This window comes from Diplotaxodon limnothrissa, linkage group LG3 (assembly GCF_057381915.1).
Source record: "Diplotaxodon limnothrissa isolate DT_005_m linkage group LG3, D_limnothrissa_male_GT1.1, whole genome shotgun sequence".
NCBI classification, from domain to species: domain Eukaryota; kingdom Metazoa; phylum Chordata; class Actinopteri; order Cichliformes; family Cichlidae; genus Diplotaxodon; species Diplotaxodon limnothrissa.
The window spans coordinates 28,182,660-28,200,070 of NC_140598.1; the positions used below are offsets into that span (position 1 = coordinate 28,182,660).

General features: G+C 43.9%; 1 protein-coding gene across 1 annotated transcript in view; it reads right to left on the reverse strand.

Annotated features, from left to right (window-relative positions):
* Positions 1 to 11,307, reverse strand: part of LOC146635172 (neural cell adhesion molecule L1-like) — a 640,298-nt gene extending 628,991 nt beyond the window's left edge. Inside the window, exons 1-2 of the mRNA XM_085350050.1 lie at positions 10,902 to 11,307; positions 6,683 to 7,001 (exon numbers count right to left, since the gene is read on the reverse strand). Coding sequence (XP_085206176.1) covers positions 6,683 to 7,001; positions 10,902 to 11,307 — 725 coding nt within the window. The remainder of the gene's footprint in view (positions 1 to 6,682; positions 7,002 to 10,901) is intronic.
* Positions 11,308 to 17,411: the final 6,104 nt, after the last annotated feature.

Genomic DNA, 17,411 nt, shown 5'->3' on the forward strand with positions numbered 1-17,411 from the left:
GTTTCGGGGGGAGAGTTCGGACTCATTGTCTGTTGATGAGTGGCAGGAAGCCATGCAGAGTTACATAAAGAAGAGTGCCATTCTTCCAGAAAACCAAGCTGAGGAGATTTTGATGCATCTGAGAGGCAGGGCAAAAGATGTTGTGAAATTTGGTGTGAGGAATGGTGGAATTGATGTCCAGCATAATCCACAAGCTATCTACAGACTTCTGCACAAACATTTTAGTTCCACCCAGTGCTCGTCTGTGCCCCTGGCTGACTTTTATTCCACCCTGCCGAAGGACCGAGAGGATCCATATGAGTACTGGCTGAGGCTGAACAAGGCTGCTGATGTTGTTGGCAACTGTCTTAAGGAGCAGGGGAAATCTTTTGAGAACTCTGGTGTGGAGGTTGCACGCATGTTCATCAGACACTGCCCCTGCAGAGACTTGGCTCTTATTTTTAGAACCAAAACATGTGATAAATGGTCAGCTCGTGAAGTTCAGGAGGTACTGGATGAGTATCACCTGGGTAAGGGGTTCCAGTCTCCTCCACAGACGGGTAACTGTGTCTATGTGAATAAGGCAGAGGTTAGCACAAATGGTACTCCTTGTTTGGCTGACCATGAGCAGAGGCCAGCTGTGAGTCAGGATGGCTCTGCTATTGAGAGGTTGATCAGCATGCTAGAGAAGGTGCTGCTTCAAGGCCCAGGCTATGCTCGAGCTAATGCCAGGCGACAGAGTGCCCGACTGCCGAGAATACCGGGCTTAGATGACACACCATGTTCCATCTGCAGAGATAGCTCCCACTCCACACTCACGCACTGTCGGGAAAACAGATTGTGCTTCATGTGTCACCTACCTGGTCATTCGAGACGTAACTGCCCAGAGGGCAAGTGTACTCCTTCCAGTGGTCATCAGGGAAACTGAACGATCTGCGTGGAGGGGAGGACAGCGCAGATCCAGCAAGTAAGCCTCCCATCTTGGATGTGACTGATATTAATGATTATGACACTTTGTATTCTACTTACAGTGGCATTGTCCCGCCAAATAAAACACTGATTGCACAGGGCTTGCATAGGCTCTCAAACACTGATAGTTTATTCTACTCTGCAGTGACTACTAGTGGTGGACAAGTTCTTAAAGCATTAGTGGACAGTGGCTCTATGGCGTGCACCATAAGTGAGACAGTTGATGAGAAACTTTCACAATCGATACCTGATATTGAGAGACGTTCAGCTGAAGACGTTGTCATTGTTGGTTGTGGGGGTCACCTCGTTACGCCTTCTGCTATGTATGATCTTACAGTGTCAATATATGGCTTTAAGGTGGTGATTCCTGTTCTGGTGGTTCCGGGCCAGGCTGATGACATGATTCTGGGCAGCAATGCGATAAAGTGGCTTATTTCACAGTTAAAAATGACTGTTGGTACCCAGGATGATGCTTTCCCTCATTTGGCAACTTTGCTGTCCTATTCTGATGACTGTGGTGGCAGAGCAATGCCTCCAAGTTTCGGCACTGCAAAGCTTAAGAGACGCATCACCTTGCAGCCCTTGTCTGAACATTTAGTGTGGGCTAAGCTGCCTGCTCCTGATGCCTCAGCGGTGGGAAGTGCTGTCATTATTGAACCCACTCAGTCTCGATCCAAACCTGCACAGATCCTAGTGGGGCGAGTTGTCACTTCCTTGTTTGGGGATGGTTGGGTCCCTGTTAAAGTGGTGAATCCCTCCGACAAGCCCCTCACTCTCAGGAGAAATGCTAAGGTTGCTGATGTGTCCCCCTGTCTTTCTGTGCAGGACTTACCTGAACCTGTTCAAATTCGATCCAGTACACAATACACACAGAACTCGTCGCCCGCACCGAGATCAGAAGCGGAGATGTCACAGCGCTTGTGTGATTTGGGCCTGCAGGACCTGGACCTCTCGTCCTGTGAAGTTTCCCCAGAATGGAGAGATAGGCTGCTGCGACTCATTGAGCAGTATGAGTCCATCTTTTCAAGGCACAAAATGGACTGCGGTGAGGCTGCTGACTTTGTCCACAGAATCCGCCTGGTGGATGACAAGCCCTTCAGACTGCCATACAGACGGGTCCCACCATGCCATTACGAGAAGCTTCGCACTGCCCTAGATGAGATGGAGGAGTCAGGGATAATCCGTAAGTCCCAGAGTGAATTCTCATCCCCCCTTGTCTTAGTTGTTAAGCCAAATGGTGACCTGCGCATATGCAATGACTTTAGATGGTTAAATGCAAGAACAGTTAAAGATGCACATCCATTGCCTCATCAGTCAGACGCCCTCGCAGCACTTGGTGGGAATGTTTTTTTTTCTACAATGGATCTCACATCGGGGTTTTACAATGTCAGACTCCACGAGGACGACAAAAAATACACGGCATTCTCCTCCCCATTTGGCCTTCATGAATATAACAGGATGCCTCAAGGCCTGACAAATAGTCCTGCTACTTTTATGCGGATGATGATGTCCATTTTTGGTGATGAGAACTTCACAAGTTTGTTGTGTTATCTGGATGACCTTATGGTCTATGCCCCATCCGAACAGGTGGCTCTTGAACGTCTGCAGATGGTTTTCTCACGACTTTCTGCCAACAACCTGAAGCTCGCACCAAAGAAATGCCACTTTCTTCAGCGGTCTGTGAAGTTCCTGGGACACATCATATGTGGTGAAGGTGTGAAAACAGACCCAAGTAAAGTGCAGGCTATAGACAATGTGGAGGAAGCAGACCTGATGGAGTCTGACGGGGTGACACCATGTGCAAGGAAAATCAGATCCTTCCTGGGGATGGTTCTCTACTACCATCATTTTATCGAGCGGTGCTCTGCAAAAGCTAAGCCACTGTTTGATCTTGTGGCTGAACCAGCTGCGCTACGCAAGAGAGGTAGAGGCCGTAAGCCTAAATTTAAAAGGGGCCACGTGAAGCTGTCTCCGGCTGACTGGACTGATGAGTGCAGGGAAGCATTCAAGGCCCTAAAACATGAACTTGTGCATAGTGTCACATTAGCCCATCCAGATTTTACTGCGCCCTTTCTCCTTGCAGTTGATGCTTCCTTTGACGGCCTTGGAGCCGTCCTCTCACAGTTGCCCCCTGATGGTAGCATCGCCAGACCAGTGGCATTCGCCAGTAAGACCCTGTCACACTCTCAGCTAAACTATCCAGCGCATCGTTTGGAGTTTCTTGCTCTGAAATGGGCAGTCTGTGACAAGTTTAGCCATTGGCTGAAAGGGAGCCACTTCACAGTGTGGACGGACAATAACCCGCTGACATACATCTTAACCAAGCCTAGGTTAGATGCATGTGAGCAACGATGGGTTTCAAAGCTTGCAGCATACAGTTTTGAACTGAAGTATGTCCCTGGCACCAAAAATGTTGTCGCGGATGCATTGAGTAGAGAGCCATTTGTCCAGTCGTGCATAGGCCACAGGCTAGTCACTGAACCTTATGCTGCCCTATTGAACCAAATGCACGGTCTGGTGGATGGGACTGTGCAGGATATGTTTCGGTGTGCTGCAAACTGCCAGTTGGTTGTGGATCAGTCTGAGGAAGGAGCTACAACTATCCTAGCTAACCCTCAAGGTTCTCTCTCGTCACAGGATGTTTCTGCTGTGTTGGCTGCACATGACACTGGTGGTATCAGCCATGTGAGAGGTGTGGGATCTGATATCCCTCAGGTCCCAACTATTGCCCGTCCAGCCTGTACGCCGAGAAGTGAACTCGCTAACCTGCAGGAACAAGATGAGGTTTTGGGCAGAGTTTTCTTTTATGTCCGGCGTCACAAGAGGCCCACCAGGCATGAACGTGCTAGCGAGTCCCGTGGTGTAATGAAATTACTCAGACATTGGTCCAGACTCTTGATTAAAGATGGTATGTTGTATAAGGTGAAGAAAGACAGGAACATGAACGTGACGATTTACCAGTTTGTTGTCCCAGACACTCTGAAGACTGAAGTTCTCCGAGGCATCCATGATACGGCGGGTCATCAGGGCCAAGTCCGCACCCTGTCTCTTGCAAGGCAGAGATTCTTTTGGACAGGGATGGAGCGTGACATCATCAATCATGTGAAAGGCTGTTTTCGTTGTGTGGTTGGGAAAACCCCAGAGCCGAATGACCGTGCCACACTGGAGAGCATTTGTACCACTGAACCGATGGAGCTAGTCTGCATCGACTTCTGGACTGCTGAACAGACTGACAAGAAGTGCGTTGATGTTTTGGTTGTCACGGACCATTTTTCCAAATTAGCGCATGCATTCCCTTGTAAGAATCAGTCTGCCAAGCAGGTTGCTCGCCGCCTGTGGAATGACTTTTTCTGTGTGTACGGCTTTCCCAGACGTATACACTCTGATCAAGGAGCCAACTTTGAGAGTCAACTCATTAAGGAGCTCCTGGACATGGCTGGCATCCAGAAATCACACACCACTCCTTACCACCCAATGGGGAATGGTATTGTCGAGCGATACAACAGGACCTTGGGAAATATGATACGGGCTTTGCCCCCTCAATCCAAAGCCAGGTGGCCGCAAATGCTTCAGATGTTGACGTTCTGCTACAATTGCACTGAACATGAAACAACAGGTTTCGCACCTTTTTTTCTCGTATTTGGGAGAATTCCTCGTCTGCCTGTTGATGTTGTTTTCCAGCATGTTCTCCCTGATGGTGCCGTTGTTGACCACGGTGAATTTGTCGCCCATTTGAAGCGTGACCTGTCTGAGGCTGCCCGCATTGCCAGGCAGAACAGCCGTATTGCCCAGGCTCGCCAGGCGAGGAATTATGACCGCAAGGCTAAGGGTGCGCCCCTCTCAGTCGGTGACAGAGTCTTGCTTGCTAATCGTGGTGAGAGAGGAAAGAGGAAGATCGCTGACAAATGGGAATCCACAGTTTTTGAGGTGGCGTCTGTGAAACCTGACATCAATGTGTACCACATCAGAGACCCTGTGACTCTCAGGGAAAAAGTTGTTCACCGAAACCTACTACTTCCTGTGAGTTTCATTCCTGCAGGAAACGAGTGCATACCAGTGTCAACCTGCCCCTCGGTTGCGGATAGTGGACAAGGTGAACCAGAACTTCCAGGTGATGTGCAGGATGGTGAGACGAAGACGGTTCGCTGGCTCATGCAGATGGACCAAGCAAGTGACAGGGACTCTGCGGTTGGTCAACCTGGTTGTTCTCTTGGTGCGGCTTTCAGCGTCCCAACCTCTGAGGCAGAATCGACTGTGGCCCCGCCTGCTGGGTGTGACCCGTTGGTTTCCCGGTTGCCCTCCCCTGCCCCCTCTATTGAATCTGTTGTGTCCCGGAGTGCCTCCTCGCAGCTTCTGGCGGGAGATGCTCCACATGTCCTTTCCCCTGAGCTTGTGACTGACACACGACTGAGTACAGGGGACCGTGTAGTGCGTACACAGCCACCACCTCTTTGTACTAGATCAGGTAGACCTGTGAAACCTCCAACACGTCTCATTTGTGAGATCAATGAACAACAGGTTGATGATTCAGTGTCGACAGTTGACTCCTTGTTTTCATTTGTGCGAAATATGTTTTCAGGATAGATTACTAGCCGTTTTGCAAATGTGCTGTTACTCAGAACGTTTTGGGTAATACCTGCGTGGAGCAATGTTCACATCATGGGAGGTGTATACGGCATCTTTCATATCTGGGTTGGCAGGGGAATTGGCCGCTCTCTTGCTTGCCTTATTCCATATGGAAAGTTTTTTTAACTGACTTGAACTATCTTGTGCTCCCACGGTCACACTGTTATGTTTTATGCATTGGAAATTTCTGTTTTTCTGTTGTCATGCCCCAATTTAGCAGGATTTAAGGGGGGTGTGTGTAACATAGTTAAATAGAGTTGAAGTTAAATCCCGCTAAATGGGACATTGGCGCCACCTACTGTCGAAAAAGTGACCCTGCAATATTCACAAAGGGCAAGGGATTCTGGGTAATCCTCAGAATAATGGAGGATTCCTGCGAGGTAAGGAATGCGCAAATGTCGTGGGGAGGAAAAATCATATCGTAGGCTGTTAAAGTAATACAGTCTGACCCGATTATTTTTGTTGTTTATACATCATTTGTTGCGGGTCATTTCTCCAGTCTTTATGTTGAACTGAGTGCACGTTTATGTGAGATTTCTTTATTGGGAGGAGAGGAAACAAAATGGGAGCATAGTTAGCTAACTCTGTTGTTGCTTTCCCGTTTAGATTTTGTGCTGATTGCCCACGACATTAAAAAGAGAGCATTCTAACCATTGCCTTTTTGTTGTGAATGCAGGTATGTGACTGTGCCACACTGTTTAGAGAAATTACATTGTTTCATGTACAGCTTTAAAATATATTTCTATATTCCTTTCATTTGGGAAATTTAACATGCAATGTTAATGGTGTTGAAGTTTTTCTATTTTGGTTGTATAAATTTACCACTATACGATCACACTGCAAGTGGAAATGTAATCCTCAGAATAATGGAGGATTCCTGCGAGATTTTGTGCTGATTGCCCACGACATTAAAAAGAGAGCATTCTAACCATTGCCTTTTTGTTGTGAATGCAGACCAGAGAAGACACTACACAGAGGTCACACAAGCACAACACAAAGTGACGCGCTCGCTATCAGTCCAGCACGTCCTCTTCTGACTCCGTCCCCTCTCAGTCCTCCTGGTTGATCTTCTAGCAGAAACAGGTGTGAGGTGCAGATAGATTCCCACGAGCGTGTTTCTTCCATGAAGACGCGACACTCGTACGTTCCAGCATCCGCAGTCGTCGCATTCTCCAGAATCAAAGACACGTCTCCATCCTTCATGTGTCTGTCCTGCAGAGCCACCCGCTTCTTAAAAGATGGATGCTGCTTGGTGGTATCAAAGTGCTCGTCCCGGTACAAGAGCACATATTCTTCTCCCAGATCAGCTCTGCTCCAGTTCACAACTATGAACTTGTTGTTTGGAGCTCGACATGTCAGAGTGACGTTGTTTCCAGACTCAGCTGGGACTTTTTTGTCACGTGTGTGTGAAGAACCGCTGAGCTCGCCTTCAGCAGTGCAAGCCAGGACGCATGCGCAGAGCACGCCCCCGAACAGTGACGTAATTCGGAGTGTAGCCATTCGAGCGGAGAGCAAAGAGGTGTCTCATACATGCTGCTCACACATGCAACATTAATAAACGGAAATTTCTCGGGACCGCTCAGCTTCGGGAATAGCGGCTTGTCTGTTTTGCGTCACACGGAGCTGAAAACACTTCAGCAGCCTCTCTCAGCTTCGGTGTGGACACATCGGCTCTTATGTGCCCAAGTTTTTCTTCAGCCTCTGACGGTAAGTTGAAACCTTTTTACCCACTGAGAGGCTGTGTTTAAGGGCTTCAGCAGACTTGTTCTGGTATTGTTCTCTAGTCCTGCTGAACCCTTAAACACAATTCTTTTCAGATGGGTTCCACTTCGACTTTTGCTCATTTCACTGTAGTTTATATGATTTTTGGTTTTCAGTCTTAGCTTGGAGGCCCTAATTAAAAATCGTATCCACACCAAAGACAGAGACACGACTTTGGCAGCTTTCTTCCCGTTTTGCCACACAGATTTCGGTCTTTTTTGGGGGGTGGGGGGTTCTCAACCTAGTTTTTTCACTTTTTCAACTTTTCTGGATACGGTTCTTACAGTTTTCTCAACCTTTGATTTCGTTTTGGACATTTTCCAATATTCTGTCTCTTTTTGGGCAATCGCTTTACACGTTTTTGTTTTTGCTGTTGTTTTTTTTGTCTGTTTTTTTTTACAGTTTTTACACTTTTCTAAACTTTTCTATTTTTGGAGAAGCATTTCACACTTTTTTGCTGTTTTTTTTTTTTTAAACACTGTTTTTTCACTTTTTGAACAGTTTTTACGCTTCTTCACCTTTTGTGAACAGGGATTTTAGACTTTTTCCAACTTTTTTTCTTTTTTTTTCTTACGTCTTTTAACGATCTTTTCCGGGTTTTTTTTGTTTTTTTTTAAAACAAAGTTTTTCCTCTTTTCTCCCTTTCAACAGTTTTTACACTTCTTCGCTGATTGTGGACACAGATTTTCCTGAACCTCTCTGTTTTTGCGCTCTGGGTTTTACAGTTTCTTGTGTGTGTAAAAAGCAAATAAAAAATGTGTTTGTGAACCGAATTTCCCAGAGGAACCCACCCGAGGAATTAATAAAGTTTTATCTTATCTTATCTCTCTCTCTCTCGGGTTATTGCAGTCTGAAATGTAAAGTGAAACTTTATTTGATTACATTGTGTGAATGTTCAGGCATTAATACTTTTTGGAAAGCTGAATTGAAAGAATAAAAAGTAAATGTGAAAAGTGTCACTTATCGTGCTGTTTCTTCTTACATTTAGAGTCTCTTTGTTGACGTGATCAAATAAACTGCTGAAGTCTGAGTAGTTTTAAAAGGGAAAAATTGGTTTTAAAGGGATTCTGCTAAAGTGAATGAAATGCTAATGAACCGAATAAAGGCATGAAATGACCTTTGTCTTAGTTAAAAGTGGGTGAAAGGTCAGAGATGGAGAGGATAATAAGGTGGGGCTGAAGATCAGTGAATCTTATGTCAAAACCTATTTGGTTGACTTGATATTAGAGGGAGAGCAAGAGAATGGGATGTGAATGGGGTAAAGTATAAAGTTGGATGCCCAGAGGTGTTCATCATCATCATCGTCACGATCGAGAGGGGAGCTGCCATAAGAGGTGTGACTCAGAATTGGCCTGCAGGGTTACTCAGGTTTCTTCGTATCAGGCCAAGCAGCAAAGACTCCTGTGCAACAAGGCAGTCAGGCTGGGCGAGTCCTCTCACCCACCTCAGCTCCAGAACCCTGCATTATCTACTGCGTGAGATTACTCGGATCAGGGATCAAGACGTTGTTTGTCAGAGAGCTGAAATCAGCTTCCTGTGAAGGAGTTTGGTGGGCCTACCGATCAAAAGCACACAAAGTCTCTTCTGGGTCAAATTTGTTTTGTAGCTATTGAGATCAGCTTTAGATGAACCAGTGTGGCTCAAATAAAAGAAGATGGGGGTTTGAGGGAGTGTTGAAACTATACATGCCATGTCTGTGTGTGGTGACAGAAGTCAAGGAGACCTGGATTCAGCTTTGAAAACATATTCTGAGACATGTTTGTCAGATGGATGGAAAGATCATCGTCACGTGGTTCTCAGTGACTGATCGTGACTCATGCTTTCGGGTGGATTGAGCCATCTGGGATGTTCCTGTGAGTCAGTAACAGAGAAAAACAGGAGTGGGCCTCTCAGTGTGTCCACACGCTGCTGTCTGCATTACACTGAGTGATAAATTCACCTACTCTGTGAACATAAAGCAGAAACAAGAAGAAACTTCAACATATTATCCTGTCACAGAGGAAGCTCTCTGTCAAACCTTATTCCTGCTTCAGACTGTGGTGGCAGAGCTGTAGCAGCTACACTCTTTGATCAGAGCTTCATGTTGTCTCTGATTACAGTAACAGGTCCAACGTGAGAGACTGGGTGGGTTTTCCTTTTTAATATATATTACCAACCCCCAGGAACATCCCAAATCTCTCAATCCACCTGAAAGCATGAGTCATGATTAGTGGGTGCCTGCGTGACGATCCACTACAGTCGGTGGAGTACAGTGGTTTTGAAAAGTATTCCCCATTTCCAGAGTTCTTTTAAAAAAAAAATTTTTTTGTTTTTATACATTTACATTGTTCGGAACATCAGATAAACGTAATTATTAGACAAAGATATCTCAAGGAGCACTTGGTTTAAATGCAGTTTTTCTGTACAATCAGAAAACAATTGTCAAATTGACTCCTACAGAATCGACCCCAAGCATGAAGGGTGCTAACAAAGACAACAAAAAATAACACATGAAGCAAAAGCAAACCAGTCAAGTGATGATTGTCACATTTATTCTCTTTATTCTTTTACATTTTGAATGAAAAACATGAATAAAATCCTAAACAAGTAATGAAACAGTCTCATCAAAGCTTCAAGCTGCATTCATCAGCAAATGTGCATCATAAGTGTCTCAACCATTCATATTTGATTTAAAAACACAACTTTTACATCAGGATGTGAAAGTATTCCTAAAGGAGTTGCTGCAGTTTGTCTAATACTTTAGTTACATTTGACTTTATTGTGAAGGAAAATTTGATAATCCACAAATAATCATTTACAACAATATATTCTGCTTTAAATCTTTACAACTCACAACAGAGAACACAATAAAACTAATAACTGCTGCACACTGACACGTTCGTGTAATTTCCTGGGTTATCTGACAGTTATTGAATCCTTTAAAATGGAAAATAACAAAGTGGTACAAATAAATAATAATCTGAAACCGAGAAACTGATGTTTTACACATTAGTGTAGAAACATCTGGATTATCAGCCTGCAAAGACAAATAATCAGCTGGACTGAGTCAGAGAAGAGACCTGCTGATGTTTCCAACATGAAGCTTGTGTTGGACAGAACAGTTCATTCTCACTGAGGCTGGGTTCAGTAACAGCTGCTTAAAGTTTGGCTCAGCTGAGTACTTTCTGCTCCTATTGGTCAGTCTCATAGACAATAGGGGAAAAATATTTACAGTAAATGTACTCGTCAGCCCGCAGGATGATGAAGTCCTTCCTGTAGTGTCAGAGTGAAATCAGTGGTCTGTGTGGAGTGTTGCTGAATGCTGTCTGTCTCTGCTCAGCAGCAGGAGACTCAAAGTTCATCTGCAAAACGCTCTGAGACATTTCAGACAGTCTGCAGTTCAGCAGGAGGACGCTCTGAATCCTGACTCTGTCCATGTGTTCTGTAGGTCAGAAAAGCAACAACAGCAACAACAACAAGCACAACACAAAGTGACGCGCTCGCTATCAGTCCAGCACGTCCTCTTCTGACTCCGTCCCCTCTCAGTCCTCCTGGTTGATCTTCTAGCAGAAACAGGTGTGAGGTGCAGATAGATTCCCACGAGCCTGTTTCTTCCATGAAGACGCGACACTCGTACGTTCCAGCATCCGCAGTCGTCGCATTCTCCAGAATCAAAGACACGTCTCCATCCATCATGTGTCTGTCCTGCAGAGCCACCCGCTTATTAAAAGATGGATGCTGCTTGGTGGTATCAAAGTGCTCGTCCCGGTACAAGAGCACATATTCTTCTCCCAGATCAGCTCTGCTCCAGTTCACAACTATGAACTTGTTGTTTGGAGCTCGACATGTCAGAGTGACGTTGTTTCCAGACTCAGCTGGGACTTTTTTGTCACGTGTGTGTGAAGAACCGCTGAGCTCGCCTTCAGCAGTGCAAGCCAGGACGCATGCGCAGAGCACGCCCACGAACAGTGACGCAATTGGGAGTGTAGCCATTCGAGCGGAGAGCAAAGAGGTGTCTCATACATGCTGCTCACACATGCAACATTAATAAACTGAAATTTCTCGGGACCGCTCAGCTTCGGGAATAGCGGCTTGTCTGTTTTGCGTCACACGGAGCTGAAAACACTTCAGCAGCCTCTCTCAGCTTCGGTGTGGACACATCGGCTCTTATGTGCCCAAGTTTTTCTTCAGCCTCTGACGGTAAGTTGAAACCTTTTTACCCACTGAGAGGCTGTGTTTAAGGGCTTCAGCAGACTTGTTCTGGTATTGTTCTCTAGTCCTGCTGAACCCTTAAACACAATTCTTTTCAGATGGGTTCCACTTCGACTTTTGCTCATTTCACTGTAGTTTATATGATTTTTGGTTTTCAGTCTTAGCTTAGAGGCCCTAATTAAAAATCGTATCCACACCAAAGACAGAGACACGACTTTGGCAGCTTTCTTCCCGTTTTGCCACACAGATTTCGGTCTTTTTTGGGGGGTGGGGGGTTCTCAACCTAGTTTTTTCACTTTTTCAACTTTTCTGGATACGGTTCTTACAGTTTTCTCAACCTTTGATTTCGTTTTGGACATTTTCCAATATTCTGTCCCTTTTTGGGCAATCGCTTTACACGTTTTTGTTTTTGCTGTTGTTTTTTTGTCTGTTTTTTTACAGTTTTTACACTTTTCTAAACTTTTTTCTATTTTTGGAGAAGCATTTCACACTTTTTTGCTGTTTTTTTTTTTTTAAACACTGTTTTTCCACTTTGACTTTTTGAACAGTTTTTACGCTTCTTCACCTTTTGTGAACAGGGATTTTAGACTTTTTCTAACTTTTTTTTTTCTTTTTTTTTCTTACGTGTTTTAACGATCTTTTCCGGGTTTTTTTTTTAAACAAAGTTTTTCCTCTTTTCTCCCTTTCAAACAGTTTTTACACTTCTTCGCTGATTGTGGACACAGATTTTCCTGAACCTCTGTTTTTGCACTCTGGGTTTTACAGTTTCTTGTGTGTGTAAAAAGCAAATAAAAAATGTGTTTGTGAACCGAATTTCCCAGAGGAACCCACCCGAGGAATTGATAAAGTTTTATCTTATCTTATCTCTCTCTCTCTCAGGTTATTGCAGTCTGAAATGTAAAGTGAAACTTTATTTGATTACATTGTGTGAATGTTCAGGCATTAATACTTTTTGGAAAGCTGAATTGAAAGAATAAAAAGTAAATGTGAAAAGTGTCACTTATCGTGCTGTTTCTTCTTACATTTAGAGTCTCTTTGTTGATGTGATCAAATAAACTGCTGAAGTCTGAGTAGTTTTAAAAGGGAAAATTTGGTTTTAAAGGGATTCTGCTAAAGTGAATGAAATGCTAATGAACTGAATAAAGGCATGAAATGACCTTTGTCTTAGTTAAAAGTGGGTGAAAGGTCAGAGATGGAGAGGATAATAAGGTGGGGCTGAAGATCAGTGAATCTTATGTCAAAACCTATTTGGTTGACTTGATATTAGAGGGAGAGCAAGAGAATGGGATGTGAATGGGGTAAAGTATAAAGTTGGATGCCCAGAGGTGTTCATCATCATCATCGTCACGATCGAGAGGGGAGCTGCCATAAGAGGTGTGACTCAGAATTGGCCTGCAGGGCTACTCAGGTTTCTTCGTATCAGGCCAAGCAGCAAAGACTCCTGTGCAACAAGGCAGTCAGGCTGGGCGAGTCCTCTCACCCACCTCAGCTCCAGAACCCTGCATTATCTACTGCGTGAGATTCATCGGATCAGGGATCAAGACGTTGTTTGTCAGAGAGCTGAAATCAGCTTCCTGTGAAGGAGTTTGGTGGGCCTACCGATCAAAAGCACACAAAGTCTCTTCTGGGTCAAATTTGTTTTGTAGCTATTGAGATCAGCTTTAGATGAACCAGTGTGGCTCAAATAAAAGAAGATGGGGGTTTGAGGGAGTGTTGAAACTATACATGCCATGTCTGTGTGTGGTGACAGAAGTCAAGGAGACCTGGATTCAGCTTTGAAAACATATTCTGAGACATGTTTGTCAGATGGATGGAAAGATCATCGTCACGTGGTTCTCAGTGACTGATCGTGACTCATGCTTTCGGGTGGATTGAGCCATCTGGGATGTTCCTGTGAGTCAGTAACAGAGAAAAACAGGAGTGGGCCTCTCAGTGTGTCCACACGCTGCTGTCTGCATTACACTGAGTGATAAATTCACCTACTCTGTGAACATAAAGCAGAAACAAGAAGAAACTTCAACATATTATCCTGTCACAGAGGAAGCTCTCTGTCAAACCTTATTCCTGCTTCAGACTGTGGTGGCAGAGCTGTAGCAGCTACACTCTTTGATCAGAGCTTCATGTTGTCTCTGATTACAGTAACAGGTCCAACGTGAGAGACTGGGTGGGTTTTCCTTTTTAATATATATTACCAACCCCCAGGAACATCCCAAATCTCTCAATCCACCTGAAAGCATGAGTCATGATTAGTGGGTGCCTGCGTGACGATCCACTACAGTCGGTGGAGTACAGTGGTTTTGAAAAGTATTCCCCATTTCCAGAGTTCTTTTAAAAAAAAATTTTTTTTGTTTTTATACATTTACATTGTTCGGAACATCAGATAAACGTAATTATTAGACAAAGATATCTCAAGGAGCACTTGGTTTAAATGCAGTTTTTCTGTACAATCAGAAAACAATTGTCAAATTGATTCCTACAGAATCGACCCCAAGCATGAAGGGTGCTAACAAAGACAACAAAAAATAACACATGAAGCAAAAGCAAACCAGTCAAGTGATGATTGTCACATTTATTCTCTTTATTCTTTTACATTTTGAATGAAAAACATGAATAAAATCCTAAACAAGTAATGAAACAGTCTCATCAAAGCTTCAAGCTGCATTCATCAGCAAATGTGCATCATAAGTGTCTCAACCATTCATATTTGATTTAAAAACACAACTTTTACATCAGGATGTGAAAGTATTCCTAAAGGAGTTGCTGCAGTTTGTCTAATACTTTAGTTACATTTGACTTTATTGTGAAGGAAAATTTGATAATCCACAAATAATCATTTACAACAATATATTCTGCTTTAAATCTTTACAACTCACAACAGAGAACACAATAAAACTAATAACTGCTGCACACTGACACGTTCGTGTAATTTCCTGGGTTATCTGACAGTTATTGAATCCTTTAAAATGGAAAATAACAAAGTGGTACAAATAAATAATAATCTGAAACCGAGAAACTGATGTTTTACACATTAGTGTAGAAACATCTGGATTATCAGCCTGCAAAGACAAATAATCAGCTGGACTGAGTCAGAGAAGAGACCTGCTGATGTTTCCAACATGAAGCTTGTGTTGGACAGAACAGTTCATTCTCACTGAGGCTGGGTTCAGTAACAGCTGCTTAAAGTTTGGCTCAGCTGAGTACTTTCTGCTCCTATTGGTCAGTCTCATAGACAATAGGGGAAAAATATTTACAGTAAATGTACTCGTCAGCCCGCAGGATGATGAAGTCCTTCCTGTAGTGTCAGAGTGAAATCAGTGGTCTGTGTGGAGTGTTGCTGAATGCTGTCTGTCTCTGCTCAGCAGCAGGAGACTCAAAGTTCATCTGCAAAACGCTCTGAGACATTTCAGACAGTCTGCAGTTCAGCAGGAGGACGCTCTGAATCCTGACTCTGTCCATGTGTTCTGTAGGTCAGAAAAGCAACAACAGCAACAACAACAAGCACAACACAAAGTGACGCGCTCGCTATCAGTCCAGCACGTCCTCTTCTGACTCCGTCCCCTCTCAGTCCTCCTGGTTGATCTTCTAGCAGAAACAGGTGTGAGGTGCAGATAGATTCCCACGAGCCTGTTTCTTCCATGAAGACGCGACACTCGTACGTTCCAGCATCCGCAGTCGTCGCATTCTCCAGAATCAAAGACACGTCTCCATCCATCATGTGTCTGTCCTGCAGAGCCACCCGCTTATTAAAAGATGGATGCTGCTTGGTGGTATCAAAGTGCTCGTCCCGGTACAAGAGCACATATTCTTCTCCCAGATCAGCTCTGCTCCAGTTCACAACTATGAACTTGTTGTTTGGAGCTCGACATGTCAGAGTGACGTTGTTTCCAGACTCAGCTGGGACTTTTTTGTCACGTGTGTGTGAAGAACCGCTGAGCTCGCCTTCAGCAGTGCAAGCCAGGACGCATGCGCAGAGCACGCCCCCGAACAGTGACGTAATTCGGAGTGTAGCCATTCGAGCGGAGAGCAAAGAGGTGTCTCATACATGCTGCTCACACATGCAACATTAATAAACTGAAATTTCTCGGGACCGCTCAGCTTCGGGAATAGCGGCTTGTCTGTTTTGCGTCACACGGAGCTGAAAACACTTCAGCAGCCTCTCTCAGCTTCGGTGTGGACACATCGGCTCTTATGTGCCCAAGTTTTTCTTCAGCCTCTGACGGTAAGTTGAAACCTTTTTACCCACTGAGAGGCTGTGTTTAAGGGCTTCAGCAGACTTGTTCTGGTATTGTTCTCTAGTCCTGCTGAACCCTTAAACACAATTCTTTTCAGATGGGTTCCACTTCGACTTTTGCTCATTTCACTGTAGTTTATATGATTTTTGGTTTTCAGTCTTAGCTTAGAGGCCCTAATTAAAAATCGTATCCACACCAAAGACGGAGACACGACTTTGGCAGCTTTCTTCCCGTTTTGCCACACAGATTTCGGTCTTTTTTGGGGGGTGGGGGGTTCTCAACCTAGTTTTTTCACTTTTTCAACTTTTCTGGATACGGTTCTTACAGTTTTCTCAACCTTTGATTTCGTTTTGGACATTTTCCAATATTCTGTCCCTTTTTGGGCAATCGCTTTACACGTTTTTGTTTTTGCTGTTGTTTTTTTGTCTGTTTTTTTACAGTTTTTACACTTTTCTAAACTTTTTTCTATTTTTGGAGAAGCATTTCACACTTTTTTGCTGTTTTTTTTTTTTTAAACACTGTTTTTCCACTTTGACTTTTTGAACAGTTTTTACGCTTCTTCACCTTTTGTGAACAGGGATTTTAGACTTTTTCTAACTTTTTTTTTTCTTTTTTTTTCTTACGTGTTTTAACGATCTTTTCCGGGTTTTTTTTTTAAACAAAGTTTTTCCTCTTTTCTCCCTTTCAAACAGTTTTTACACTTCTTCGCTGATTGTGGACACAGATTTTCCTGAACCTCTGTTTTTGCACTCTGGGTTTTACAGTTTCTTGTGTGTGTAAAAAGCAAATAAAAAATGTGTTTGTGAACCGAATTTCCCAGAGGAACCCACCCGAGGAATTGATAAAGTTTTATCTTATCTTATCTCTCTCTCTCTCAGGTTATTGCAGTCTGAAATGTAAAGTGAAACTTTATTTGATTACATTGTGTGAATGTTCAGGCATTAATACTTTTTGGAAAGCTGAATTGAAAGAATAAAAAGTAAATGTGAAAAGTGTCACTTATCGTGCTGTTTCTTCTTACATTTAGAGTCTCTTTGTTGATGTGATCAAATAAACTGCTGAAGTCTGAGTAGTTTTAAAAGGGAAAATTTGGTTTTAAAGGGATTCTGCTAAAGTGAATGAAATGCTAATGAACTGAATAAAGGCATGAAATGACCTTTGTCTTAGTTAAAAGTGGGTGAAAGGTCAGAGATGGAGAGGATAATAAGGTGGGGCTGAAGATCAGTGAATCTTATGTCAAAACCTATTTGGTTGACTTGATATTAGAGGGAGAGCAAGAGAATGGGATGTGAATGGGGTAAAGTATAAAGTTGGATGCCCAGAGGTGTTCATCATCATCATCGTCACGATCGAGAGGGGAGCTGCCATAAGAGGTGTGACTCAGAATTGGCCTGCAGGGCTACTCAGGTTTCTTCGTATCAGGCCAAGCAGCAAAGACTCCTGTGCAACAAGGCAGTCAGGCTGGGCGAGTCCTCTCACCCACCTCAGCTCCAGAACCCTGCATTATCTACTGCGTGAGATTCATCGGATCAGGGATCAAGACGTTGTTTGTCAGAGAGCTGAAATCAGCTTCCTGTGAAGGAGTTTGGTGGGCCTACCGATCAAAAGCACACAAAGTCTCTTCTGGGTCAAATTTGTTTTGTAGCTATTGAG